Source organism: Homarus americanus, unplaced genomic scaffold (assembly GCF_018991925.1).
Source record: "Homarus americanus isolate GMGI-L3 unplaced genomic scaffold, GMGI_Hamer_2.0 scaffold50564, whole genome shotgun sequence".
Lineage (NCBI taxonomy): Eukaryota > Metazoa > Arthropoda > Malacostraca > Decapoda > Nephropidae > Homarus > Homarus americanus.
This window is the reverse complement of record NW_024715014.1, coordinates 5,643,419-5,671,180: the sequence shown is the minus strand read 5'-3', so window position 1 is coordinate 5,671,180 and position 27,762 is coordinate 5,643,419. Positions and strand designations below refer to the sequence as shown.

At 36.9% G+C, this 27,762-nt stretch overlaps 1 protein-coding gene across 2 annotated transcripts in view; it reads left to right on the top strand.

Moving 5' to 3' along the window:
- The window catches only part of LOC121854159 (serine/threonine-protein kinase ATR-like), a 52,238-nt gene extending 29,599 nt beyond the window's left edge, over positions 1 to 22,639 (top strand). The window contains exons 29-49 of one of the 2 annotated variants that reach the window (XM_042348600.1): positions 606 to 802; positions 1,929 to 2,058; positions 2,469 to 2,615; positions 2,767 to 2,872; positions 3,192 to 3,339; positions 3,867 to 4,136; positions 4,847 to 5,041; positions 5,278 to 5,435; positions 6,223 to 6,371; positions 8,285 to 8,511; positions 9,739 to 9,929; positions 11,557 to 11,729; positions 13,209 to 13,352; positions 13,978 to 14,135; positions 15,092 to 15,215; positions 15,867 to 15,974; positions 17,165 to 17,418; positions 18,391 to 18,544; positions 19,472 to 19,579; positions 19,838 to 19,972; positions 21,480 to 22,639. In XM_042348600.1, the coding sequence (XP_042204534.1) occupies positions 606 to 802; positions 1,929 to 2,058; positions 2,469 to 2,615; positions 2,767 to 2,872; positions 3,192 to 3,339; positions 3,867 to 4,136; positions 4,847 to 5,041; positions 5,278 to 5,435; positions 6,223 to 6,371; positions 8,285 to 8,511; positions 9,739 to 9,929; positions 11,557 to 11,729; positions 13,209 to 13,352; positions 13,978 to 14,135; positions 15,092 to 15,215; positions 15,867 to 15,974; positions 17,165 to 17,418; positions 18,391 to 18,544; positions 19,472 to 19,579; positions 19,838 to 19,972; positions 21,480 to 21,653 (3,450 nt within the window). In that variant the 3' untranslated portion in view covers positions 21,654 to 22,639. Of the gene's footprint in view, positions 1 to 605; positions 803 to 1,928; positions 2,059 to 2,468; positions 2,616 to 2,766; positions 2,873 to 3,191; positions 3,340 to 3,866; positions 4,137 to 4,846; positions 5,042 to 5,277; positions 5,436 to 6,222; positions 6,372 to 8,284; positions 8,512 to 9,738; positions 9,930 to 11,556; positions 11,730 to 13,208; positions 13,353 to 13,977; positions 14,136 to 15,091; positions 15,216 to 15,866; positions 15,975 to 17,164; positions 17,419 to 18,390; positions 18,545 to 19,471; positions 19,580 to 19,837; positions 19,973 to 21,479 lie in introns of those variants that run through there. The other variant, XR_006086494.1, reaches the window with a different exon arrangement.
- Positions 22,640 to 27,762: the final 5,123 nt, after the last annotated feature.

Genomic DNA, 27,762 nt, shown 5'->3' with positions numbered 1-27,762 from the left:
CTAATCTGTAAAACAAATATTGTAGCTGGACTGATCAAATTTAAAATAAAAAGAGTTCCACAGGAAATGTGTGTTGTTATGCAATATAGAAAGATCTATGGACTTGGATGGCGTAGTGACATTATACATTTCATTTGGATACCCTTCTCTTTTTAGAAATGAGTGTAGCTATAAGTTGCAAAGATTAGCTAGTTTTATAGACCAAATGTTGTGGTCAAACATGAATTTGTCCATTTTTGTTCATGCACTACAGAGCCATTCATTCATTCATTTCAGCTGCCTGCTCGGCATGACAATATAACTGTGTTGTTTACCTTGGCTTATCAGACATCACACAGAAGCATTTAATTGGATTATCATTCTCTCTCTCTCTCTCTCTCTCTTCTTTGCACTTTTTACAGGTTTTATAACATTAGTTCTCAACCTTTATACAATTACTTGAGCATCATATTGTCAGCAATTAACATTTTGTCTCTTGGCAGGATAAATTGGTTGCTGTGGAAAGCATATCTCCCCTATTTCTACAAAAATATTAGTTTTTGTGCATTTTATCTTAGATTACCTGATTCAGTATTGTATCTTGTTCAGCATTTTTTTCCCCCCAGATATTCAATGTATGTAAGCCAATTCTTCGTCGTGACACAACCACTGCCATGTACCTTCTACCTTCTATCCTTGTATGTGTACTACGAGAATCAGCTGACCACCACAATCAAATTCTAACGGAGGTTCTTGCAGTTATGAGTCAAATGCAAGAAAAACAGAAGAAGGAAGACACAGTTGCACTATCACCAGAGTTCAAGTAATTCTTTTCTCTTCTTTTAAGTCTAAATGGATGGATTGTTGCACTTATCATTTCTGTTTGTAAACTTTTCAAAATCTTATCCAACAAAAGCTAATGTTATCCAAGATGAGTGGCATTTATAGAAACAGAAAAAACCTCAAACATCCTCTTGTTCAAAGTTACTTCTGTGGTTTTGCTAAAATTGTAGGTACAGGGTGTTTCAAAAGGCTTGGTGTCATTTTCATTGGATTTTTAGGGACACTTATTGGTTCCTTATATTTTTCTATTTAAGATTATACTTTAGAGTGATGGGAAATTATCTTCATGTTTCATAAGACGACAGTAAATATGCAGGGGCAGATCCAGGGGGATGCTGGGGTCCGGAACCCCCCTTTTCATCAGAAAATTCCAAGACATTTTCTTTAATGCAGTATTGTACTCAGGCAGTTTTGTGTAGTAAAAAGTAATTACTGTAGATGTAGTACAGTATGTGAGAGATTGATAATGCTTTGCTAGATAGTGTGTACCTGTGTGACCATCAATCTAGCTTGGGTAATGTTAATTCTCAGAGCCAATGACACCAGCTTCCAGGCAGACTATGTAGGTGATTCAAACTCACCTGACTAAAAATGTCATTAAACATATAAGTTTTGATTTTTTCTTCGAAAACTTCATCCTTGCCATTATATTTTAGCACAGGTGTATATTTGAGTATTACCAAATCTATGGATTCTTGCATAAAACTTGACTAATAAAATTTTTAACTTGTATTATTTGTGTAGGAAAGGGATTGAATATCATCCTCGGAATTTCTATTGTATGTGTGAATTCAACAGCATAGATGCATATGTGATGCCATGAGTGGTAGTTGTTGCCTGGATATAATACTACTAGTTGAAGGCTGCTACAGGTGCACTCTTTAATAACCCTGACACATGACTTATGATATAATTTGCAACTCCTTTATTCATAAGTTAATAAGCTTGACCATTACAGAATACAAAATTCTCTTTCTCTTTAGATGATATACAAGTACACTGTCAGCACCTCTACACACCTTCATGTACTGTATCTAACTTATTTGGAGTTTTAATGACTTATTATGCCTCCTTTAACATATATTCTGTTTCATTTTTTTAAATAGGCACTTAGCTGTTCAGACAGTATTCTCAGCCTTGGACTACCTTAGTAAGTGGGCTCAGAAGCAAAGACAAATGGAAAGTGTTGGGAAGAAGGGTCGAGGAGCCTTCACACCCTCTGCAGAACTACAACAGGTATAGTTGTTGTTATTGTGCCCAAGTTTACTGATGATGTAAGAGACTCTCCCTCGTTTCTTTTGGAGGGTAGTATCATTTTTTCTTTGGAAATGAGTACTGTACATCAGAAAAATCTTACAAGAACAATTGTGGCTTGTGAGTAAACAGGAGTACAACATAAAGAACTTGGTCACATCCAGTTGTTGGGACATGTATGGGTAAAGGTGCTGCCATCGTCCTATTACTGTAGTTTAGTTTAGTGTACATTACTCATTTACAGTACAGGTATCCCTCAATATATGAATGCTCGAGATACAAAAAATTTAGTCTAAAGAGGGTTAGGCTTATTTTATAGGAATAATTCTTCAGTAGATCAATGTTTATTTGTTATACATCTTAAATGTATTTTGCTTTGATAACCCCTGCAGGTGACTGATTTCCTTGAGAAGATTCCTGGTAATCTACTGGCGCAGACATCATTCAAGTGCCAAGCATATTCTCGTGCCCTTCTGCACATCGAAGCTTATCTGAAGGATAACGCAAATGATCTGAAGGAACATCTCCGCTTCCTTCAGGTACAGTATATACAATCTCTTGTTCTACCTCATGTAGATGGGAAGAAGAATAACACTGATAAAAGTACAGGAAATTATGGACTTGATTATTGAAGTGATTTGAAGCTTCTACAGAATATATTAATGTCCATGTTATCTTTCTATCCGGCAGTGTATCTACGTGTCACTGGATGAGCCCGATGGTGTTGCTGGCGTGGCAGCCATCAGACGGGAGGACACGTCTTTAGATGAACAAGTTATTGAGTATGAAGCAACAGGTAATGATCCTAAAGTTTAACACAAATTTATTGTTTGAATTAGTGAAATATTAAGTCACACACAGTATAGTGTTGTGATCATCAGTGCATATGTGGAACATCTTTTTTGTATGTTTGATTAAAGAAGTTCATATACAGCTGCAGTTTTTGTGGCTGATTTATTGACAACTTATCCTGCATCTGTTATACATATTTTTAAGAATTAACTCATGAACCATTTTGTAGTAAAAGACCTTCTGTTCTATTGTAAAATAAACATAACCACAATGACAATTGATATCATTTTGCAGAATTAATTCTTCATATAACCCCTTCCCAGGTCGTTTACAAGATGCCTTAGGATGTTATGAACGTTTGTGCGTCTCTCAAGGGTCAGAAGAGGTTTACAAGGGGCTGTTGGAATGCTACTTAAGTTTGGATCAGCCTCATTCAGTCCTCAACATAACCCATGGGCTACTTGCCAACAGGTGATCATCTTAATACACATGTGTAAACTGAATGTTTTATCATCTGGTTGACCAAGTGGCAGGAGCTGAATCAGGGTCTTATAACCACCATGGTCCACACTCCGTACTTGTTCTTGGTAGAGGCAGTAATATTAGTTTTAAGTGTCCAGTAATAAAATTGCTAGTTTTTGTTATTGCATTTGGGGACATGGGACAAATCAAAATCTTAGAAACATTTTTCTTTCAATGCTATTAAGTACAGTAGCAATAAACGGGTCCTAAATTCTGATTTCAGTACATAATCATGCATTGGCAACAATAAGGGCATCCATATGTAAAACATTCTTCAAATTTACCTGATGGCAATTGAGACATCATGCCATCAGGTAAGGACATATATCCCCACCATGCAAGCATTGAAAATGCCTGTAATTATTATGATCATGAATCATATGAATTCTAAAATAAAGGTTGTATAATATACCAATCATTATTTTAAGTGATGGTGGCAAGATTTTCTTTCATGTAGTATTTGTTATAAATCTTAGGCCTGAATTGGAAGCCTCATTGAATAAGTACCGCGTTGAGGCCGCTTGGAGACTTGGCCAGTGGGATCAACTTGAGAAAGTCCTTGAAACAAACCCCAGTCAAGCATCTTGGGGCGTAGGCGTTGGGCAGATCCTTCTTGCAGTTCGAGGACGAGACTCTGCAGCATACCAGAATAGTCTGCGTCGACTAAGAACTCAACAGATCGCCTCACTTTCAGCAGCAAGTATGGAGAAGTGGGCTTACCAGAGAGCCTATCCACACATTCTTAGGTGAGAAAAAAAACTGATTAGTTTCTGGCCAGAGAATGTTCTGGCCAGAGAATGATATAAGCTAAGAATGCAACCGTACTATTAAATCAGGAATTTGTGATTTTCCTCTTTTTTTTTTTTAGGGGTGGCAAAAAAATAATAACCAAAGCATTTCAGCTTCTTAGAGTAGTCCACCATCATATGTAGTAATATAAGTATAGATTGCCTCAGTTGTATTTCCATTCATGTCCATTATACTCTTGTAGACATAAGTAGTTTAGCACAGTTACCCTTAAATGATGCTGTACTGTAGTTTATAAGGGGTAAGGAAACGTAACTGAGCCGTGCATTAGTCCCAGGTATCTAAGTGTTAAACCCACATAAACATCCCAGACCTATGGCTATAGTTTAAAAGCTACCCAGTTGTAGTCTCAGCCATAACTTGGGATTTCAGAATCAGTCTTTCATAGTTGACTATTTTAAGGTTCAGCTAAATTGTTCAGTTATGTTTAACACTTAATTTGGAATCACCAGCTGCCAAGCCAGCCATTATCCCTGATATAAAACTAATTATACTGTACATGTAATTATCCTTTATTCCTGTACTTTATATACTGTACTGGTATTGTAATTCTTATTAATCTTACCACGTATCAAAACTGCAAACTTGATGACAAATTCAAAAATTTACTTAATTAATATGAAAATTCTCATTGTGAAATAAATTTTAGACTTCACATGTTGACGGAACTGGAAGAAATGGTATCAGGTTTACTACTGTTTAACCAAACAAATGAGACCAAGAGCAAGTTAGATCTTCACCATCAACCCCTTAATCTTAATGAGCTGACTGAAAGATGGGACAAACGACTAGGCTTGGTCCAAACATCTCATCGATACCTAGAACCTATTCTCAGTTTCCGAAGGTAAGTAAACCAAGACGTCTTTTCTCTTATGCATAACCATAAACCAGGAGACAGTGTTGGTTTTGTCTGATCTCAAGGTGCTCATATTCTTCTTATTATTATTTACTATTATTATTATTATTATTATTATTATTATTATTATTATTATTATTATTATTATTATTATTATTATTATTATCATCAGTAATATTATTAAATAAGTTAAATGATTTAGATTCTTTCAAAATTCATTCTAGAACACTATTGGAACTTGGCCGAGAGTGGGTGCAACAGAGCAACCCAGCTCAGAGTTCTGCACTGGCTGCACAGCTGGAGCGTACGTGGCTCCATAGTGCTAAGGTGGCACGCAAGTCAGGATACACTCAACAGGGAGAGTGGGCTCTTCTTGGGGCAGGTCAGTAGCTGAAATATTATACTCTACAGTACTCATCATTGGTTATAAATGTTGATACAATCTGTATTTTTGATCAGTCTCTCTTTTTCTTCTTGCATGAACTGTGTTGTGTACAGTACAACCACAAAATCTACAAATCAGTTATTTGGGAGTCTCAGAAAACTAACACCTCTGAAAAATTATAAAGAAATTGTAAACAAATGATCACTCCTGCCAGTCCTCACTTTATGATAGGGAGGCTTTCTTCAGAAAATGATGGGTAATGTGATAGGTTACACTGTATAGTGAAGTGCAGTGTTGTAGGGGGTTGATATTCACACACATTACACAACCAAAGCTGACCAAACTAAATACTGTCAGTCCTCAGTTTATGAACTTGATGTGTTCTGAAAATGTGTTTGTAAATAGAATAAATAAATTTCATTGAAATAATGTGATGAATAATTAATTGGTGCCAGACCCAAGAGAAAACCACATTTTTAAAATAAAAGCTTTACCGGTAATTAATATGCAGTTATCAAAATATAAATGAATAAATTGTTATTATAGAGAGTAAATAATAATAGTACATCACAGTGCAGTATGTAATTTTTGTTTTTCACCAAATGAAATTAATGAATGATAAGTGTAAAACTACAAAACTGCACAAACCAAGTATGGTGTCACTCAAACAAAGCAAAGGCTTTAAGGTAGGACACTTGTGTACAGTATGCCCATGCAGTGATTGTTTTCCCACGTTCAGGTAATGTGAAATAGTCCTCATGTTTTTCCTTAAAATCTACTTTAGGATTTGGTCGTGACGTATTTGTTGAACGAGCAAAGTGGCACTGGGTGAAGGGAGAACATCATCAAGCTGTGACCACCCTTCATCGTGGTATTGAAAAGTTCTTCCCCTCTTCAGAGAGCTACAAAGGGGCTGTCGGTGAGGACACTGAGGTAAGATCACAGTACATTAGAACCTCACTAATTTGGCTTCCACTAATTCAAAGTACATTTTTCACTTGGGCAAAATATCTGAAATTTTGAACAGTTTCCAGCCACTTGAACAAAATATTTGAAGTTTATATGAAATCTCCCCATACAGTCCAAGTCGTCAGCAGGTTGGAACAGTCAGTTTCCCTTTGTGTGATCCTACTATACTCTGTTCATTTAAGGTAGACATCTGGGACGAAAGAAAGGATGTTCATGATTGGCGGACACAACCTGGTTAAAGGAGGGGTAGGAGTGTCACGATGTAGGGGCCAATTTGGTTACCTACCACTCACCGCTAGTGAAACACTTGTCTTAGGCACAGAGCTCTACTATCTTTTTCCACCCTTGTCCGCTCATTATCTTTTAATTTCTTAGGGTTTCAGTCACTAATAGTGTTATGTTTAATACATTTTACTAATTGTACATTCAGGATTTAGTAACAAATAATTCAGGTACAAATCATTATAGTGAATTAACAAACCTTCATTTACAAGTGTTCCATTGCATGCTTGTGTTAGTGTGGTTTACCCAATTTCATTGAAAAACACCTGTGGCCATCAATTGGTAATAGCTTGTTCATTACCACCACTATGTCATCCTTCTCCATTATAAGTGCTCTACCACTTCACATTCTTATGTCTAAACCCAAGTTCTCAAACAACTTTCCACAGTGTTGTCCTCCCACCTTCAAACTTCACTGGATTTTCCTTCACTTTTTCTCGTAAAATGATAGAATTTCTTTCCTGATGCACTCATTGTCAAATTTTCTAGCTTTTTCTGTACTACGCGTACTTTCTTGGCGTTATGTACCGTAATCGGGTAATGATGTGGAGTGGGCTTCACACTCAGATGCCTGTTGCTTTAGTCTCTGCACCGTGCTGAACAACATTTGCGTGGCCTGAGCAGTTTTCTTGGTGACCTCTGTGCTAGAATTGGCTCCCCATTATGCAATATGCATTCATGATGACATTGCAAGATTGACTTAAAATTTTTGCCCACTGACTTTGCCTACCAGCAGCAATATCTATTGACATGTTGACATGGATAGCGGTGATATCCCTGTTATCCGGAACAATTGATGTCGAGCTCTTCCAGGTATGAGAGATTTCCGAGTCATGAGACGACTCAAACCCAGAAGAATCCCACATCCCCAGAATGTTTCTAGGTGCTAGGGAAAGTGTTCCAAGAGTCTAAACTTTGCATCTCATTTTGACTCTAAACTACATATCTCATCGCTCTCCCAATACATTTAGACTGCGGGCATGTGCAAAAATATTTTGGGCTAGCAAAAAAATGTATGAACTATTCTTCACAGTATCTATTCTAATTGTGTTAGAGAGATGAATTTGATACCATAATGATTTTGAATAAATTCTCTACAGGATTGTTCCAATAAAATATCCTTAAACAAAATATTTTGACATGATAAAATGATGGGGATTCAATTCTTTTATGATTTATTTTTTTAAGAAATGTTAATACAGGTTTTGGAATCTATAAAATTAGCTCTAATTAAGTTAGAACTTTTTTGACCTGAATAATCCTGAATGGTTTATATAAAAGTTTGGTTAAATAAATTTATTTAAAAAAACAAAAAATCTGTAAGATATAGGCATGTCAGGCATGAATGGAGCTATGTGCCACAGCGAAGACAGTGAAATTGTCCACTCTGCACTGAGAATACTGAAAAAAAAATACACTCCTTGTATCACTGTAAAAAAAAATCATATAGGTACTCCTACTGTACAGTAAACACTACACAACGTGAGTTTACATAAAGTATACCTTGAGCCTGTTAGAAATATGTGATCAGGTTTCAGATGTTAAAGCGGTTAAAGATGTTAAATTTGTAAATAATGTTCTGATGTAATTGCTAGGAAAAACGACAGACTTGTGGACGTGCCAAACTACTCCTTGCAAGGTATTCCGAGGAATCAGCCACACTGGAGGTGAATGCGGTGAAGCAGTATTATCGTGATGCATGTGAGATGAACAAACAGTGGGAAGACGGACACTTCTACTTAGCCATGTATTATGATCGTATACTTGCTTCATTAGATATGAAGGAGAAACCAGTGGATTGGATTCATCATATTGTTCTGAGGTTAGTAATATTGGCTTAATTCACAGTACCATTGAAAATTTTGTAATAATTTTCTTCCTCCTCATTCCTGGTCCAACAAAATATATTCTCACACATCCTGCAGATAATTTTCCTAAAATATATAATACCTAAAGAGAATGAGAAGCAGGTGGCTCCGCATGCAGTACATCAAGTGTGTGCATGTGCTTCATACAACCAACTCATACAGAATTATCATAACTGCTTAAGTTATTTCTGACTTTCTGTCATATTTCCCCAAATCTTCTATCTGAGGTCACTCTGCAACCAACAAAAACTAGGTGATCCCCTAAGCATTATAATTTAGGCTTCATTTTGTCAGTTGATTGCACTTCTCTGAAAATGTTAATTAAGAACTTCTCATTCTGAACTAACTATAACAAACCAGCTAAAGTAAATAGGCTCTCCCCTTTTTCTCAAGATTCTTCCAAAGGCTTTGATCTCACCAAAGCTCAAAAGGGAATACAATGTTCAGATTACTTTGAATTTGTTGAATCAAGCTCAGTTGACTTGACCTGACCTGTTGTTATGTCACCCATTTTTTTTATAAGCTCTTCTTTCATTTGTGGTGGAGGTGTTGTGTGGATTAGTGGATCCCATGTTATTGACCTGGCCTGATGTTATGTAAGGTCACCTATTGTATATAAGCCTCTCTCTATCTCCCTGTAAATTCAGTTGCCTCTGAAGATGTCTTGAATAAAGACAAAAGCTAAGGTGCTCCAGTGTAGTTAGTTGACCGAAAGGTAGCAGTGAACAACACACACGGTGGCAGCAGGACACAAACTGAGCTTATGTAAACAAACCCAACGCGTGGCATGTTTGGCGTGGAATTTAACGAAATCACTCTCGATTTAGTGAAATAGTTCGGTAAATCGAGCCAACATAGCGGAAAACTTGATTTAGCGGAAATTTCAATTTAACGAAAAGGGTTGACTCGAATTACAGTAGTTCGTTATATCAAGAAAATACATATTGTACCTTTTTTTTATTGGCTATAGTGATTTGAGTCATACATGGCACGAGTCCTCTGCAACCATGGAATGTCACAAAGTACAGGTGGATGCCAACTGTATGTGAGTTATCTCGTCCATGCTTGATTATAAAATATGATTTCAGTAATACTGTATACCTTGCAATTTCTGCCTCAGGGGATATAAACTTAGCTTAAGTATTAAGTTCGACAAGAAGGTAACAAACTGCTTCCCGTAGTATCGGGAAATCTCTCCAGTATGGTTGCCGCCACATTTACCAGTCCATGCCAAGAATGTTGGGCCTGTGGCTTGAGTTTGGCACAAGAGTTAGTGAACTTGAGGCAAAGGAAGGAAAGGTGAAAGGTGGCCGAAAGAATATCATCCTTGACAATTACCGTGAAAAGCTGGCCAATCTGAATGCAAATGTTGGTAAGAAAAATTTCTTTTTTTATGGTTATATGATTTTGATTGATATTGAGAACACAACTTTTTTATTTTCTGTATTTTTTGTACAGGTTGAATCCTCGATTTAACGGCATCGACGGGACCTGGACCGTACCGTTAAATCAATGTCTGGGGGGGGGAGCATTACTGATGAAACCATTGCTTCAAGTTTCCAAGATTATCATATTTGTCATAATATTTTAGGTTAGAAATAATAAAAGTTTCAGAGATAGTGATGATATTTATATGGAGTAATTATTTTGTAATAAAAACTATTGAATTTTAACAAATAATTGTTTCCTCTACGTATAATTCACTCAGGATATTATAGTCTACCCGAGTAAAAACGTTTTCTCTACTATACTGTAGAGTCAAAATTACAATACTTTAATGTGGCTTATGAATAAAGAAAATATAATATAAAACTAATAAACAAGAAGTGCTTGGGTGTGTATGTGTGGGAAGTGAACTAATGTGTGGAGGCAGTGAGCACTGAGCTGTAACTGTGTCTCTGTCTCAACACACACACAAATGTCTGAGTCAGCTGTTGACTGCCCAGCTGATCTGTGTTCGATATACTGTATTCATTCATTTTCTTTTCAGTTTTTGCGCCTTGCCTTGTCTGCCACATAAAATAATGTACAGGTAGTTATAATTACTGAATTACTGTGGAAACAAAAATGTTTTCTAAACATGCATACTGTACAGTAACAATAAAGTAAATACCCTGTAATAGTGATAAATAAATGCAACACTGCGAGGGGTGAGGTGACCTGGCGATGATAAACCAGGGTATATGGGGACGCATCATACACTACAATAATATTTATTAAGTTCTGATAAATACACTACATTATTATTTACTATGTGTTCAAGACAGATTCTGTGGTAAGCACCAGCCCTCTTGAGCAGTGACAACAACACTGCTTGAGAGATGGTGGGTAACACTATTAGTGAGAGCGGGTTATTGTTACCACTCTATAAACAAGAGACCGAGAATATACTACAGCACAAAAGCTCATCTGGGATTGAGTGAGGGATTTGGGGGAAAATTAAACATTTGTTGATAATGTTTTATTAACCCAACACCAGATTCTGTAATATTTCAACCTTCTGCACAACGTTCAGGGAACCTTTCTTCTTTGGTTGACTAGCAACTCCAGTAGGGTTTTCTGGTCGCTTAGAGGCCATAATTGATGCAAAGAATGTAGAAATTTAAGGCGATTACACGAGCACAGCACTGGCTGGATTTCAATGCCAAAACGAACCAACCGTGGGAGCGTTACAACAGGTAGAGGAACTAGTGGAAATTACAAGTACAGTAGGCCTAAAAAAATTCACGACCTATAAATTTTGCCAGTAAATGCAGTGCCGTTAAATCGAGGTCCAACCTGAATGACTTGATATTTAATACTGAAGTTCCTAGTTTCTTGACAGTTTAAAGCCATGTGAATTTCTGAGTTTAGTGGTAATTTTAATATGATACAGTACTACAGTTTTGAGAGCTAAAGATATTTTTGATTTGTTAATTTACCATATGAAGGAAATACTTTGTTCATATCACCAAGTCTCATCTCTAACAGTATTCTATTTTTGATGACTGCCTCTACAGGGAATTTGGTGGATCATCTCCCACACTACATGTTCATGACAGCTCTTCCTCAACTGATCTCTCGTATTTGCCACTCTAACAATAGTGTCTTCATACAGTTATGCAAAATAATTGCCACCATGCTGAGCAGTTTCCCACAACAAGCCATGTGGCACATGATTGCTGTATCAAAGGTTTGTGAATTTTCTTTTTCTTTTATCACTATTTTTGTAAGAGTTGACATAGTTATGGACTGCCCTCTGGCATTTTAACTAAAACCAATATGAGCTTTAATATAGTACTGTATAGATAAGTGATTAAGTAGATAGTAGTAGCCTTTATAATGGCCACTACAGTATATCAGAGTTATTGTATCTTTTACACTAGTCACAAACACCTTTCAGTATTACAGTATATATAAAACTGAAAAACTTTTTGCAAATTAAGCATAACTTCTGTGTGTAGAAATCACTGGACATCATCATCTTCATCATTTTGTGGCCATTTTTTACGCTTGCTCGGGTTAGCGGTGATTATCTGATGGCAACACTCCATAATGTATGGTCTCTTGCAGCTTCTCATGTCAGGTTCCTTTCTGAGGTAATTTCTAACAACCTCTCCCTATGTCATGCTTGGCCTTCTCCTAGCTCACCTCTCCTCCACAGTCAAACTCGTGTATCTCTTCATCCAGTAGGTCTCTGTTCTCTCCACATACCCAAGCCATCTGATTCTACCTTAGTGCAAAACCTTGCCTATGCTCTCAATACCCAGCCCTCCTCTCAGCTCTGAACAGTCTCCTAAACTTAGAAATGAATTTAATTGGGAGGCAGAAGTTGAGGGTAAAGTACATGCGGTAAACCCTCAGGATAATGGAATAATTTGGGGAAGGCCATCGTCGCTAAAGCCAAAAAAATATGTTAAAATCAATTGCCCAATAATTATTTCAAAAGGAAAAGGGGGTTTGAATGGACCAGGTTCTTGAAAACCCATTCATTAAGTGAATTTTTGTATAGTGATTAGAAGAACATAGGGAAAAATAGGGTTCTGTTCCCAATGACAAAAAACAATATTATACCCCAAACACATGAAATCGGTTCACAAACAACTAAAAAACCAACCTAATTAATGATAAATAGTACATACTGTATACAACTACTGTAATTTACTACCTAACACATTAAAAACAGTAATAAAATACTGCATGACTTCATTACATTACCTTATGGGAGGACAGTCTGGGCTCACCACAAGGGTGTGCGGATGGGTGGGCTGAGTAAGCAGCCAAACCATGATGTTTCTTGATCATTGTAGGAGATATTACTGTACAGTATTTGTGCTTTGACAATGACACCATAATATTTACATCAGCAGTAACAAATGTGAATACATTGTACAGTACATTATCTGGACGAGATCTTCAAAAAATCTATAGAACTGCTGCAGGGACTAAGGGATAAAATGAGTACTGTAGGTTTCATTGGAGGAGCAGCATGCCAAATATTGTGTAATGGGATCTTTAGTTGGGTAAATGTACTCAGATACATCTAGTATACTTGTACAGTACAGTATCTCTATTTTAGGATTTTGGATGGTGGGTGAATGTTTTCTTTCAGTTTCGCGGTCAGATAAGTTCATGATCCAGGGTGCCAAATTAAACTGGTTTTTTTTTTCAGTCTTCATATCACATGCGAGTAAGAAGATGTATCGAGATTTTTGAAGCAGCAAAGAGAATGAACCCACAGCTATCAAAATTCATCACAGATGCAACTAAATTAGCTGATAAATTTCTTGAACTTTCAAATAAACCTGTGGAGAAGGTCAGTTTTTAGACTGGCAAAACTTTTTCTTACTACTATATGTATATATATAGATATTTCCCATAAATTAAATCTTTTGTAGATTGTCAGAGGAAATGGTTGCAATTATGTCAACTTCAAAAGAAATCACAGAAACAAGTAAAGGTGTACCCCGATAACCAACGCATATAGGGACTGGGAAAAGTCATTGGTTAGTGAGTCAATGGTTATCAAAGCAATTAATCCCACAAGTACATTACAAATTCAGGGGTTAGGAACCGGCCACCCTCTAAAAACTCCCATCTACCCTTGACTTGGGATATATTTCAGTGCTCTGTTTCTGGCTTCAGCAAAGTTCACTTTTTTCTCATCAGATCTTTAGTATTTCTTTCTCAATTAGGAAATGGTCACACTCGCTAGAAGAGGCCGGGGACGTTGGTTTCTGGGGTACACCTGTATTTTAAAATATTTACAACCTTAATACTGTATTTGTCATTAGTATTAAGACTTTTCTGAGGCATTAATATACATTACAGTAAAGTATTAGTTTATATTTTTTAATTTATTACACAAATATTATATAATGTTGCTTTGAAATACAAGAACTTTGAGATGTTACCTTACTTGACACACACTTTACCTACAGGGTGTGCTTCGAGTCAGCCTCAACACCTTGCTTCGTGCCTTTCCTCGGCTCCTGTCTGACACTTCTTTTTCAAATATTATCCTACCCCTTCAGCATCAAATGTTAGTAACACTTCCCACATCCTTTGATGATCTCCACTCTCACAATCCATTTCCAAGGTAAGTTCCTTTATATATATATATATGTTAAGAGCATTGAAGTGTGCTTGGACAGTAAGTGACCCTTGTAGCCAAAGTTGCACTGGCATGAATTTTTCAACTTTCATCATTGGCTCTAATGTAAATAGACCAGCTTTTAATAACAAAATAGCAAGGCTGTCTTTCACTAATCTTTTCATAAATCAAATAAATTATGATAGTTTTATCAATTGTTGAAATATCGAATTTCAGGGTATCATTGACCAAAACAATAAAATTGGTGTACAGTACATTTGACCACTACACAACTATCTGGTGTTTCCAAGTTAAACAAGTGTCCCCACACACACATAGTATGATGCCTGCTGTACCTGATGGTTAACTGGTTAGGTATCGGTGCTTCCTAGGTATTTTAGGGCTGGCTTGGTCCTTTCTCTTTTGCCTGACCTGACATGTACAGATGTGCTTTAAAATAAATAATTTCCTTTATGGTTCAAGAGACTTTGGATTGGTCTAGATATAGATATTCCTGTTACCAAGTCTCACTCAAATGACTGTGCAGGACTGAGGAAGTGCACATCTGAGTGAATTGTCTAGATTCATTCCTACTCTCCTGGGTCAGAAATAGAAGAGCAAAAGCTGAGAGGTATGTGGTAGAAGAGGAGAGAAAATTATTATGTTTTCTGTAACCAGGCAAAGTGAAGTGATCTGTCTTAAGTAAATGTCAACATATTTATCCTTGAAAATCCTTTACTTTAGAATTAATGGGCTTAGATATACATTGGAAAGATAAGCTGCTGATGCATCCTAACTCTTATGGTTAAACATGATGTAGTGGACATTATGGACATGGTTGGGTTCACTTATAACAATCGGTTTACTTTGCCATTATCACAGAAACATTAGAAGAATGAGAGCCATCTTTGTGAATATAAGCTGCTGTTCAGTACTTTCTTAAATAAAATATTTCCTTACAGGGCAGCAGTTTATTTGTCTAGCATTGAGGATCATATAGAAATCATGCAGTCTCTACAACTCCCCAAAAAGATTACACTGCGTGGGTCTGATGGCAAACTTTACATCATGATGTGTAAGCCGAAGGTAAGGTCACGTGGCTAGTTGAGTGGTAGACTGTTGTGACATATGGTACAGTATCTTCAAATATTCAGGTGTTTGTTATCTGGTGTGTCAATTTTTATATGGTGTGCAGTTCCTTCTTATTGTCTGGCATCTGCAGGGATTAACTAATACAGTACAGTATATTCATTTGAGGTTTTATCAGATATTTTTATATGAAGTGGATGAAGTGGATGAAGTGGTACTAGTCACAGTATGTTCATTTGGAGACATTAGGTATTAGATGGTAGTTTCAAATGCCATTTGTATTCCCTGGTCATTACCCATATCAGTGATAGTGGTGGCACACTTGCCTGTCACCAGTGTGGCCTGGACTCAATCCCTGGGCCTTTTGTGATAAGAGTTTTATCCTGTGTGACCCTACTAAAGAGTGTAGATTGTCAAATTGTTACACATTTATCAAGGGAAGCAAAGGTGAACAGCAATAATAAATCTTAAGAAAATACAAAATATGATAATGATGGCTGGCAGTAACAAACAGGAGATTACAACAGGCTAGCAAAATATTTATATATATTTCTCTTTCCCTCAACATTACAGTGTAGAGTGTACTATTTGTTTTACTCTCTTAAAGGTTATATATTCTGGATAAACACAAGCACCATTATTTTTCAGGATGATTTACGTAAGGACTGTCGGCTGATGGAATTCAATAATTTTGTCAACAGATGTCTTTTACGGGATCCTGAGTCCAGGAAACGAGATCTACGGATCAGAACCTATGTGAGTTTTTAACTACCGGGATGTAAATAATAACTTAAAATACTGTACAGCATTATGCTAAAACAGCTATTTTCCATTTTTCCTACTTTCCTCTTTCATTGTCTCACAATTGGTTAAGTTTATTGCAGTAGAATGCTATGACAGGTGGTACTAGTACAAGAATAAAAAAAAAATTCTTGTACTGTATAGCTTTTGCCAAGTTAAGTCACACTTTCAAAGACAGCCCAGCCAGCCACTCTATTGTGTGGACCAACCTTATCATTTGCTTGACAGCTGCCATTTTTTTTTTTTGGCTAGAATTTTTAAGTGATTTCTGAGCAATGCCTTGCTCCCCAGTGAACTGTATCATAACAAAATTTCATGTATTGCAAGGCTCCATATGTTGCTATTGCCATTGGTGGTAGGAGAATGATGGTGGTGGAGGGGATGATGAGAAAGAGTGTTGTTGGTGATAGTTGTGGGAGAACAGTTGTGAGGGAGAGTATTAGTGGTAGTGGTATTGAAACAGTTTATATAGCCAGGAAATACAGATACAGAGTAGATAATATTAACATGGTTGAGCCAGTTGAAAGCCTAAGATCTCTTGTTATGGAAGTATATTGGTGATGGTAGTGGTAGTGAGAAAGTGTTGGTGGTGGTGATGGGATAAAGGGTTGTTGATGATGTTAGTGGGGGTATTGGTTGACTCATTCATTCATTCGCTGTGGTAATTGCATCCCTGGCGGCACAACAGCTTAGGTCATATGCCTCCGAATTAAACTAGAGAGTTGATGGTGGTGATGAGGAAGAGTTTGGTGGGAAAATGGTATTATAGTAATATGAGGAGAAAATGGTGGTGGTAAAGTAGAGTGTTGGTGATTAATGGTTATGGTGGGGGAAAGTGTAGGTTGTGATTAAGAGGTTATTGATGTTCATGGTGGTGAAGAAGAATGGTGTTGGTGGTGAAGAAGAATGGTGTTGGTGGAGAAGAGTGGTTGTAGTGATGGGGAGAATGGTGGTGGTGGATGAGTGGCAATAAACCTTTTTATAGAGTTGTAGGTAACTGGAACAGAAATGAGACTGTCAAGCAAAATATGGAGACAAAGAGGATATATTTTTCATTTTTAAATATGATGATTTTTTATTGTTCATACATGCATTGATATTATAATAGCTAGGATAATGATCGAAATATTAATATTCTTTTCTAGACTGTAGTGCCATTAAATGAAGAATGTGGCTTAATTGAATGGATCCAGAATCTGCATGGTTTACGGCAGATTCTTCATCGCCTTTATAGAGATGCGGGTATATACATGCCAGCCCAGGAGTTGAAACAAAATATGTGTAAAATCGAGACACCATTGGCTACTAAGAGAGAAATATTTTTAAAAACACTGGTCCCACGACATCCTCCAGTCTTTGGAACATGGTTTCTTAGAACGTTCCCTGATCCTCAAGCATGGTAAGTGTTATTATTGTGTATGTTATGTTTGGCATTTACTGTTCCATACTGTATACTGTATTCTTGTTTAGTATGGGTTTATATTTCCAAATTTGTAGGGAAAACTAAGGGGTTCGACTTACATGCAAGTAATATTTTCAAGGGATTAAATTCCATATAACATTTATCTTAAAATATAATTTTTTTTAACTGCTGTACCATAACCTGCAATTCTTTTTCAGCACATGTTACAAAACTTAGCTTCTTGCTCCAACAGTGATGATGCTACCATAGTTCCTTCAGCAAACATATATATTCAACAGAACAGCTACCATTTCCTGAGCAACCATATTCTGTTCTTGCCGTAAACATAAAGCGCTGTCACTCAGAACCTAAGTTGTAAAAATATCAGATTCCACAAAATATTATTTATAAGATTCAATAATATTTTAACCAGACAGTAGAAAATAATTTTACCACTGATCGCTTATCCGAGCCAGGGCTTTACTGAGCCTTATTTATTGAAACCAATACTATACTACTAATTAACTGCATCAGATATTACTGTATATTACTATAGTAATATATTTATTGTGGATGTTGGCTTAGTTTTTCATAATCTTTACTCAGTTTACAATCTTATCTGGTGTCTCATAAGTATAAAATTATTACACTATATACTGTATTTCACTTACTACTCTTATGTGTATTATTGACTTCTGAACATTGTGTAAACCCAGAATTTTGTTAAAAACAGGTTTTGTGGCCTTTTAAGGCTTTCTTTTAAAGGAATGTATCTTGGCTTTTATAATGAGTGTCTATAGGAAACTGTGCTTTGATTTACATTTTTTTTTCAGGAGCAGAAAAACAGTTGAGAGAAACCCTTTTCAGAATACTGTATAACATTATGGTTTATTTGATTCCCATGTTAGATAGGGATTAATAAGTACTACACAGATTTAATTAATTATAAACCGTTTTGTTTCATTTAAGGTTGAGGGCGCGATTAGGCTACTGTCGTACCACAGCTGTAATGTCCATGGTTGGCTACATTCTTGGTTTGGGAGACAGACATGGGGAAAATATTCTCTTTGATGCCTCGTGTGGAGATTCTGTTCATGTGGACTTTAATTGTCTTTTCAATAAGGTGAGTAGCTTTTTAATGATCCACATTCATGATGAAAAGAAATCCTGATGTTGACTTGAATTTTGAGAAAAATTAGATTTTATAATTTTGTCTCAAAAGGTGCCTGGCCCAATGTAGTCATGATTACAGTTACCTGAAGAATAAACATGCAGTAGTCACACAAATAGAACATGAGAATCACTTAGATTAATGATATATGAATGATTGATAGAAAAATAATGAGAGAACTATTACAATATATGCCAACTCATCCTGCCTACCCTACACACTGTACTCAAGTGTCCACACTTCATAACATTTCTTCTCTACACGAGTCACATTTACAAACTTTTGTCCAGTTCCACCTGCATCCATAATTCCTTTGTACAATGAAGAAGAGACAGGATTAGCTGCAGATACTCTGCCTGAAAACTGTCCAAGATAGTAAGAACATGCTAAATTCATACTAATGGCTAACCACATGAAAATGCATACTTGCATATTTGCTAATTAAAAAAACAATTCCTCATGTTTACATTCCCCCAAAAATGCAGCATTGTCACATATCCACTTGGGTACTACATGTATTTAGCTACAGTAAAACCCCTTGTTATCTTGTTTATATCATAACACTGAAAATCAATGATAAATCTTGGGAAGGAACCAGCATCCTAACTTAGTTGCAGTAGCCCAGTCAAACTAATAATGTGAAGTATTTTTCCACTACTTGGTGTCAACTCCTGTTTAGAAAGACTGTCCACTAACGTCCCTGCATCATACAGTACCAACATCACTAACTCTCATTGAAAATAGTACCCACCCATTTTCAATATTTGGCACAGTAGAAGCAAGATATTGAATAAGGTACTTAAGATGTAAGTAAAGTTTCAGTTGTGTAACAGTCTGGAATATCTTCAACAAAATAACTGAACTTCTTTTATCCTTTAGGGTGAAAGCTTTGATTGGCCTGAACGTGTACCATTCCGGCTTACTCACAACATGGTAAATGCAATGGGACCAACAGGTTATGAGGGCATCTATAGAAAGACTTGTGAGGTAAGACATTATACATTAAACCCACAATTTGTGCTGTATTTTATTATACGGTTTTCAGATGTACTGTACCAACTTATCAAAAATTTGGCCCTGGAGGAAATATAATTTTCTTGGAGGCAAGGGATGACCTGCATATGTCTATTCTCTATTCCTCTTTTCTTCTTTTACATTCAGCTTTCATTTAACAGTTTAAAGTTGAGTTTATTCCTTCATTGTATTCTTGAAATGTCACTTGTTTTAGAGCACTTTTAATTTCAGGTTACAATGCGAGTGATGCGAGAGGAACGTGAAGCCCTGATGTCTGTGCTGAGGCCATTTATCTACGATCCTCTTGTGGAATGGTCCCGGGGAGATAAGAGCGCAAAAAATACAGGCGAGATCAATAATGAAAAGGTAAATCGCATCACCCATTTTTTTTTTTTTTTCAAATCCCTTATTGAGTAAAACATCATCTTTCCATGTTCTTATTCATATTTCTCAACTGTATTATGTATGTACCTTTGTTCTATATCTTCATTGTAGTTAGTCCAAAATAAGAGCCATGTCATATTTCCCATCATTACTATGCTGACCTTACCTTGGCCGGTTCTCATAATACAGTACGAGCAGCTTGAGGAGGGTTCCATATCATTAGACTTTTCCCTTGACAATAAAGACCCCAAGTACTGGACTAATTAAGCCTCAGTGATGTCGTTACTCAGATGGAATCTATTATTCGGTCGTCCATATTAGCAGGGAGGCAGAACTGTTCAAAACAACGGTCAGGATATTACACTAACACAGAGTGGCTTATTTCAGCTCGTAATAAATTAGTTGAAGTAAAATAATCATGCTTGTGATATACCTTCAGGAAATTCTGTAGCTTTTTATTTAAAGTGTTAATAGATATAGGTAAGGTTCTAAATTCTAGAACAAACATGTACGTAGGATGGATGCCTTGTGCAGTGTCAGATAAAGTGGATGATGTGGATGTGTACCGTATTCCATATATACTCGTGTACAGTTCATGTTTTTATGATAAAATTTTCATGCAAAACGAAAAGTATTCAACTATATACACATAGTATTTTTGAGGAGTTAGAATTCATTCATTTCCATGGGTCATTTGCAGTTACTAAAAGGGAATGGGTTCCAATCCTATGTTATTCTGTATTGTTGTGATGTAGGCTGGGCTGGCAGCTGCTGTGTTGCTCCACAACCTAAACAATGACCCACCAGATACCAGGATTTTTTTTAATTTTAAATTTTTTTTTCTCCAAGATTTGAGTCATTACTCAGATGTCTGGTACTCAGGGTGCTGACCTGTATTTCCAGCTGTGTTAATCCAGTTTGGGTAAACCTGTTACCCTCCCATTTCCATCTCACGCATTTGTTCAGAATGGAGAAATCAGCGACAGGGGACAAATACCGAAATGGCTAATACAGTAGCAGGAAATTTTTCCCCATAAGAATTAACGGAATGGGGGCTATGTTCCTATTCATCAATGACATCATTCATCTGGTGAAAGAAGGAAAATTTTCTGTCAAGAAAAGTAATGTCATGCACTACAGTACTGTAATATTGAGTTATGTTGAATATGTGACACTACCCCTATGACATCCAAACAAAGAATAAAAAGTTTTTACCTGGATCATTAATCATGGAAAGCACAGGCGATGCTAGTTACATTCTCACCATTATACTCCTTTTAAAACTTCTATCAGTAACTCTATCCCAGATATTCTAGATTTTCTGTCCATCTTACACTCAGGCTCAATGCATGCTCTGGGCCTATGGGGGCTGTGTACCACAGATATTGTGGATTGAAATGCACACAAATCTCATAGACACACATAAGTATATTATATGAATGTTATAGTTCTCAGCATATTTCTAATGATATTGCTTAATCATCCACAGGCCCAGATGCACGTCAGTAACATTGAGCAGCGTCTAAGTGGCCAAATTCGCACCAAGGCTCGACTTCCAAACTTACCTTTATCTGTGGAAGGACAAGTGAATTCCCTCATTGAGGAAGCTACTATTATTGACAATCTTTGCCAAATGTACATTGGATGGGCAGCCTACATGTGATACAACATTGTAATAGAGATCATAATTTTGAATTTATATAATAATTCCAGGATTTATATAAATTCCTTCGAAAACATTAAAGTTTCAGTTATACACAAAGTGCTGAGAATATTTTGACAAGATTAAATTTGTTGGTTTTATTTTATTTTATTTATTTTTCATTGCATTGTATGTCAGTACTGTACAAACTGTAAAGTTAAGCAATAAAGATATGATTTCCAATACTATAACCGAGCTTTGGTGATAAAAACTACCTCTGTAGTGAAATTTTTCTCGAACAAAAACTCAAGCAGACATGTACACTGGACCCTTGCTGATTCAATATTTTGGGATATAATTGAAAAATTTTGTCGTAGATTTAGTGAAAAGATTTCATGATTTTTGTGGGGAAAAAATTAAATGCTCCTGTACATTAAACCCCAGATATAATGGACACCGTCTATAATGGACCTTGGCTTTAACAGACACTCTGACCTGTTCGGACTAGGTTCATGAACAGTGTTACGGAATCATGTCCGTTAAAGTAAAAAATAACGGACTCGGGTCCATTATGGTAAAAAATTATGGACTTGGGGTCTATTCATATGTAAATTATCACAAATATTTACAGTCATACTCCATTTAGCCCTACCCTACATAATGCTGATTCATTATAGAGCTCTTTGGTCCTCTCCTGGAATTATTTTTTATTAGAAAAAAAATTAAATAAAAATAAAAAATATGAAAATTTATAATACAAGGAGGAAGTTACAATACAGAACACTTGGGACTCAGCGACAGCCGCCATGCTTATTTGCAGTCTCTCCTCCAATTAGAGCAATGTACATACTGTACCCATGTACACACAATTAATACACCCAAATATTGCCTGTACACAAATTTAATTAAAATATAAATATATTTCATAAATTACTAGGTACAGTACTGTATAATATTTTCAATACAAGCTGACTAGATATTAAATTAATGTATTTTAATATAAACCTATACATGTGGTACCTGTATTGGTATCAGGAAGACATGTAGTCTATATGTGCACTGTATCACACTGAGCTTATGTTAGTTAACTGGGACCAAGTGTGAAAAGGACTTAGGGTGTGTATGTTCTTAACAACAAACTGTAGTTCTTGGACCATTGTGAGAATAAGATAAATCAAGCAACTAAGCAAGTGGGTCCTATGAGATGGACATGTACATACCTAGATAGTCCATCCCTCATAATGCTCTTCAAAAGTGAAATGCTTCCCCGGTTGGTGTACTGTCACACCATCTGGTCCACGATATATCACCGAGAGTGATAAGAATGCCAGTAGTTACATTGACTATATTATAGGCAGGCAAGGGGTGACACTGTAAGTCTATAAGCACCTCAAAGGACATTATTAGAAGCAAAATAAATGAAGTGTTTGAAAGCAATATATAGGGTAAATAGAACACAGAGAATAAGAAATACAGAAATGAGAAGTAGAAGAAATGAAAGAAGTGTTGGCAGACAGTGGATAAGGGTGTACCAGATGTTATAGACATATTGAGAGAATGGGAAGTGAAAGATTATCTTAAAGAGGTGAATGGTAGCAGAGGAATAGGAGGACCAAGAAGTGAGGGGGTAGGACATCGGGGAAGCAGCAGTGTACGTGAATGAGTAGAGAGCATAGTGTCAAGTCAAGTAATCTTTGGGGAAGAACATACTGCTGATGTGTGATGGTGACTTGTGTGAAGCAACAGATGTAAACCAGAACTAGGCCTTCATGTGGAAAGGGAACATCATAGCAGAGTGCATCCCTTATAGAGTAAGAGTGAACGAAATGACAGCATATGTGTTGCCTATATCCACCCAATGTTAAGCACTTTCAGATATCTTAATGAGTAGACGAGTATATTTCCATTGCAGAAACAAGGTAACTTATTAATTATTGTGAAGGTAATAACTGTGTGTGAAGTTAGTTATATCACTTACACCTTGCAACACATATCTCCAATATAGATCACAAAAAAATTTCTTTGGGAATTTATGAATATTTAGCCTATTACATCAACCTTTTTATAGTTCTGTAAAATTAACAGAAACTAATAGTGTACAGTAATGGGGTACAATGACTGTACAAATGTTACATCCTCCACCTGCTGCTTTTACCTGCTATATCAGTGTCCTTAATGGCATCCACACAGGTGTTTGTTCAGCAGATAATGCAATCTTTCACTAATGGTACTGTCGATCATGGCACTTGATACATGTTAAGTGATCACCACAGCGATAGAGTTTATATAAGAGATAGTTTATCACTGTACAGTACGTTGGGGAAGCGTTCGCTATGACCAATCACAGCCCGGGTAAGTAAAGCATGGACCAATCACCGTTTAAGATAAATTAACAGACGACCAATTGAAGACCAAAAAGGCCGTAAGAGAACCTGTACTAAAAGCCAGAAGTCCTCGGGGTAGATCAGTGTGCTCGGACCTAAACTTGGTTGCCTACAGTATATCATACCAGCACATGGGCCAGTGTACTGTAAGTAAACCATTGTGTTAGTATGTGAACAAGTATTATAAAGTGGGAGTTATAGGTAATTGTTATTTGTATTGAAAAATTTATAAAATTATATTGAGTTTATATTGACTCGAAAATTAGGACTCAAACTAATGTACAGTACTAGGTGTGATGAATATCTATCTTTACAGTGTGGGAAGGGAGGTGGTCAAATGCTGTACCAACCAGTCTGTCTCCTTGTGTACCGATAGTTTAGTATTCAGTATGCTGTATGTGAACTGCCCCCAACGGACCACCAAACCTATGGAACCCATTGTCACCATGGCCGCAACCCATATACTGTACCTTGAGTCTATCATTTATAAGTGTACCTGGGTCTATATCAGTGTAACTGGGTCTTTATCAGTGTACCTGGGTCTATATCAATGTACCAGGAGTAGACAGATATATCGGGGCTACCTTAGACATATACTGACACGTTCAAACATTTTTTGTAAATTTAAAAATTTTATCAGAACTATTTTTACCTTGAACAAGTACATTCCCAGCCGCACCACTGTACCACAAATGTATTTCACCTTAAGATTAACCGTGCTAAGACTAGTCTAACCTAACGTAACCCACTCCCAGAAATCGATGTTTATTCATAAGGTGAAGAAAGCTGAGGGCTAATCTTCACACGATTCCTACAGAATAAATATACTTTATTATGAACTAAACTGTTGTATTGTGTCAAGAACTGAAAGACTGAATTTCAAGATAAAACTGTTTATTATCTAAATTATTTTATCATAAAATTAATGTGTCACGAGATAGATTAATGTATGATGAGCTAAATTACTGCATGTGTTAAATGAGTGCTTCACGAGTATGACTACCAAACATCACAGGTTTCCTCTGGTACTAACAGTGGACACTGAAGGTGGTAACAAGGAACAGACCGGCATCTGGGAGACTAGTGTATATAAATGATATGCCTGAACACTCCTCCATACAAATGTTTGCCGATGATAAGTTATTTCGGGAAATTAAGAACCAAGCGGACTGTGAAGAGCTGCAGAAGGACCTGAGGAATGGTTGGCTGCTGAGATTCAATGTCACAAAAGAGGATGCACCTGACCAACGAAGGAGGCATATGTCCCAACGGGATGAAGAAAATCTAGTTGAGACCCTAGGTGTGTATGTTGACAATGAGCTGAAGTTCTCGGGCCATTGTGAGAAGAAGGTAAATCAGGCAAATAAATTATTGGGTCTTATAAGAAGGTCGTTCAGATATCTAGACGGTCCGTCCCTCGTGACGATCTTCAGGACGGAGTACTACCCCATCTGTTATGTCTGTCAGTTGGTTGAAAATGTTTGGTGCCTGCACTTCGTCAGCTACCCTGAAGATTGGAGCAACTTAGCTTATACTTGATAGTTGAGGTTTATAAGCATCTCAGGGGGCACTACTCAGTTGAGTGTCCTTAAGCCTGCTTCACAGCTCAAGATTGAAGCTTGACAGGACAGAAAGTGTTGTGACGGCTAGCTCTTTCAAGATACCAACACTGGTTGGTAGGTGTTATAACAGTGACAGATGACAAAGTAAACATTATCAGTGGCTTGTTATCATAGTGTCACGAGATAGATTAATGTATGATGAGCTAAATTACTGCATGTGTTAAATGAGTGCTTCACGAGTATGACTACCAAACATCACAGGTTTCCTCTGGTACTAACAGTGGACACTGAAGGTGGTAACAAGGAACAGACCGGCATCTGGGAGACTAATAAGTTGAAATAAGGTATAAATGATAAATTAAATAGATGAGTGTTTCATTTCCAAATATGAAGACATTGTATTCACCTGAAATTTGTAATATTCAGCTCGCTATTTTCTCGACGAGATAAGTTTGTCATTAAGTTTTGTATCGTGCTTGAATGCATTAATATTGATTAACCCTTGGAAAGCCTGTTTTTGGCTTGACAGGACAGCGCTAAGATATGGTTGAGGTGTTATACGTGAAATACAAAGTAAACATTATACTTGTTTTACAATTAGTCATTATCCACTGAACACACAAAAAAATAACTGCAGGAAAAATCACTCACTAATAATTATTTCAATAACCGTCAATCTCCAGCAGTTTTTGAATGCTGCGCAAGTGACTAGATTTTTGCACCCAAGGTCGGCCCCAGCTATGTACGGTCTGTGTAAGGGCCCCCATCACTTGGAGGGGGGGGCCTCCTGAATACAATACTGTATATTGTACTTAGCAAGAACTCATACACACATATTACCTGTAGATCTTTACTGACTGTGTTTAGTGTTAATATTAATGTTTTGTCACCAGATTATGGTAGAGTGATTCACCTTAGCAACACCACTAAATAGCTGCTGCAAACACCTCGTTCTCACCATCTGAAGGACACCACGATACGACACGACACCATGCAATCAGTTTTCACTACATTGAAAGATTTGTCGACAAAGACCCTAAGAAGAAGTCACCCTACAGACAACAGGTGTGAGGTACAAGGTCACCCTCCAAACAACAGGTGTGAAGTACTAGGTCACCCTCCAGACAACAGGTGTGAAGTACTAGGTCACCCTCCAGACAACAGGTGTGAAGTACTAGGTCACCCTCCAGACACCAGGTGTGAAGTACTAGGTCACCCTGAGTCCACAGACAACAGGTGTGAAGTACTAGGTCTCCAGACAACAGGTGTGAAGTACTAGGTCTCCAGACAACAGGTGGCGGTGACAACAGGTATTACTCCAGCTAGACCAAGTCTTCTCTGGCGTGTATTATTCCAGCTAGCCTAGTCTTCTCTGGCATGTATTACTCCAGCCTAGTCTTCTTCTCTGGCATGTATTACTCCAGTCTAGTCTTCTCTGGCATGTATTACTCCAGTCTAGTCTTCTCTGGCGTGTATTACTCCAGTCTAGTCTTCTCTGGCGTGTATTATTCCAGCTAGCCTAGTCTTCTCTGGCGTGTATTACTCCAGTCTAGTCTTCTCTGGCGTGTATTACTCCAGTCTAGTCTTCTCTGGCATGTATTATTCCAGTCTAGTCTTCTCTGGCATGTATTATTCCAGTCTAGTCTTCTCTGGCGTATATTACTCCAGCCCAGAATATCCTAGCACCATCAGCACCATCTAGTATGATCTAGGCTAATTAACGTAAGTTAATACATCAATATACACTAGAAAATCTCCCCAAACTTGCAAAAATAACTGCTGCTTAGAAGAGAAAATCAGAACGCCTAGTTCACCAAAAAAAATATAATACTAAATTGAGCCTTTTTTTTTTTTTTTTACATATTCTTAGTTTTTCTGGGGGCGTAACTGTTGAGCTCTACGTAATTTGTCAGACAAAAGTGATATATCGTACTGTATTATGTAAAACACAAAAACCACAATAGCAGAAACATTAAGAAAGTTTACTAAACTTTGTACATTAAGTTAGGATTTACTGTTAGTAAGAATTTACTAAGTTAGCGAAGTTATAAATAACTGAGTGGTAATTTGAACATATTTGATACACTACTCCAGATAACCTTTGAGTCTTTGTACCGCACGGGAATATACAATAATTTCCTCTCAAGTGATAATCTTTGACTGTTTGACAGCTGAGGCGATGGA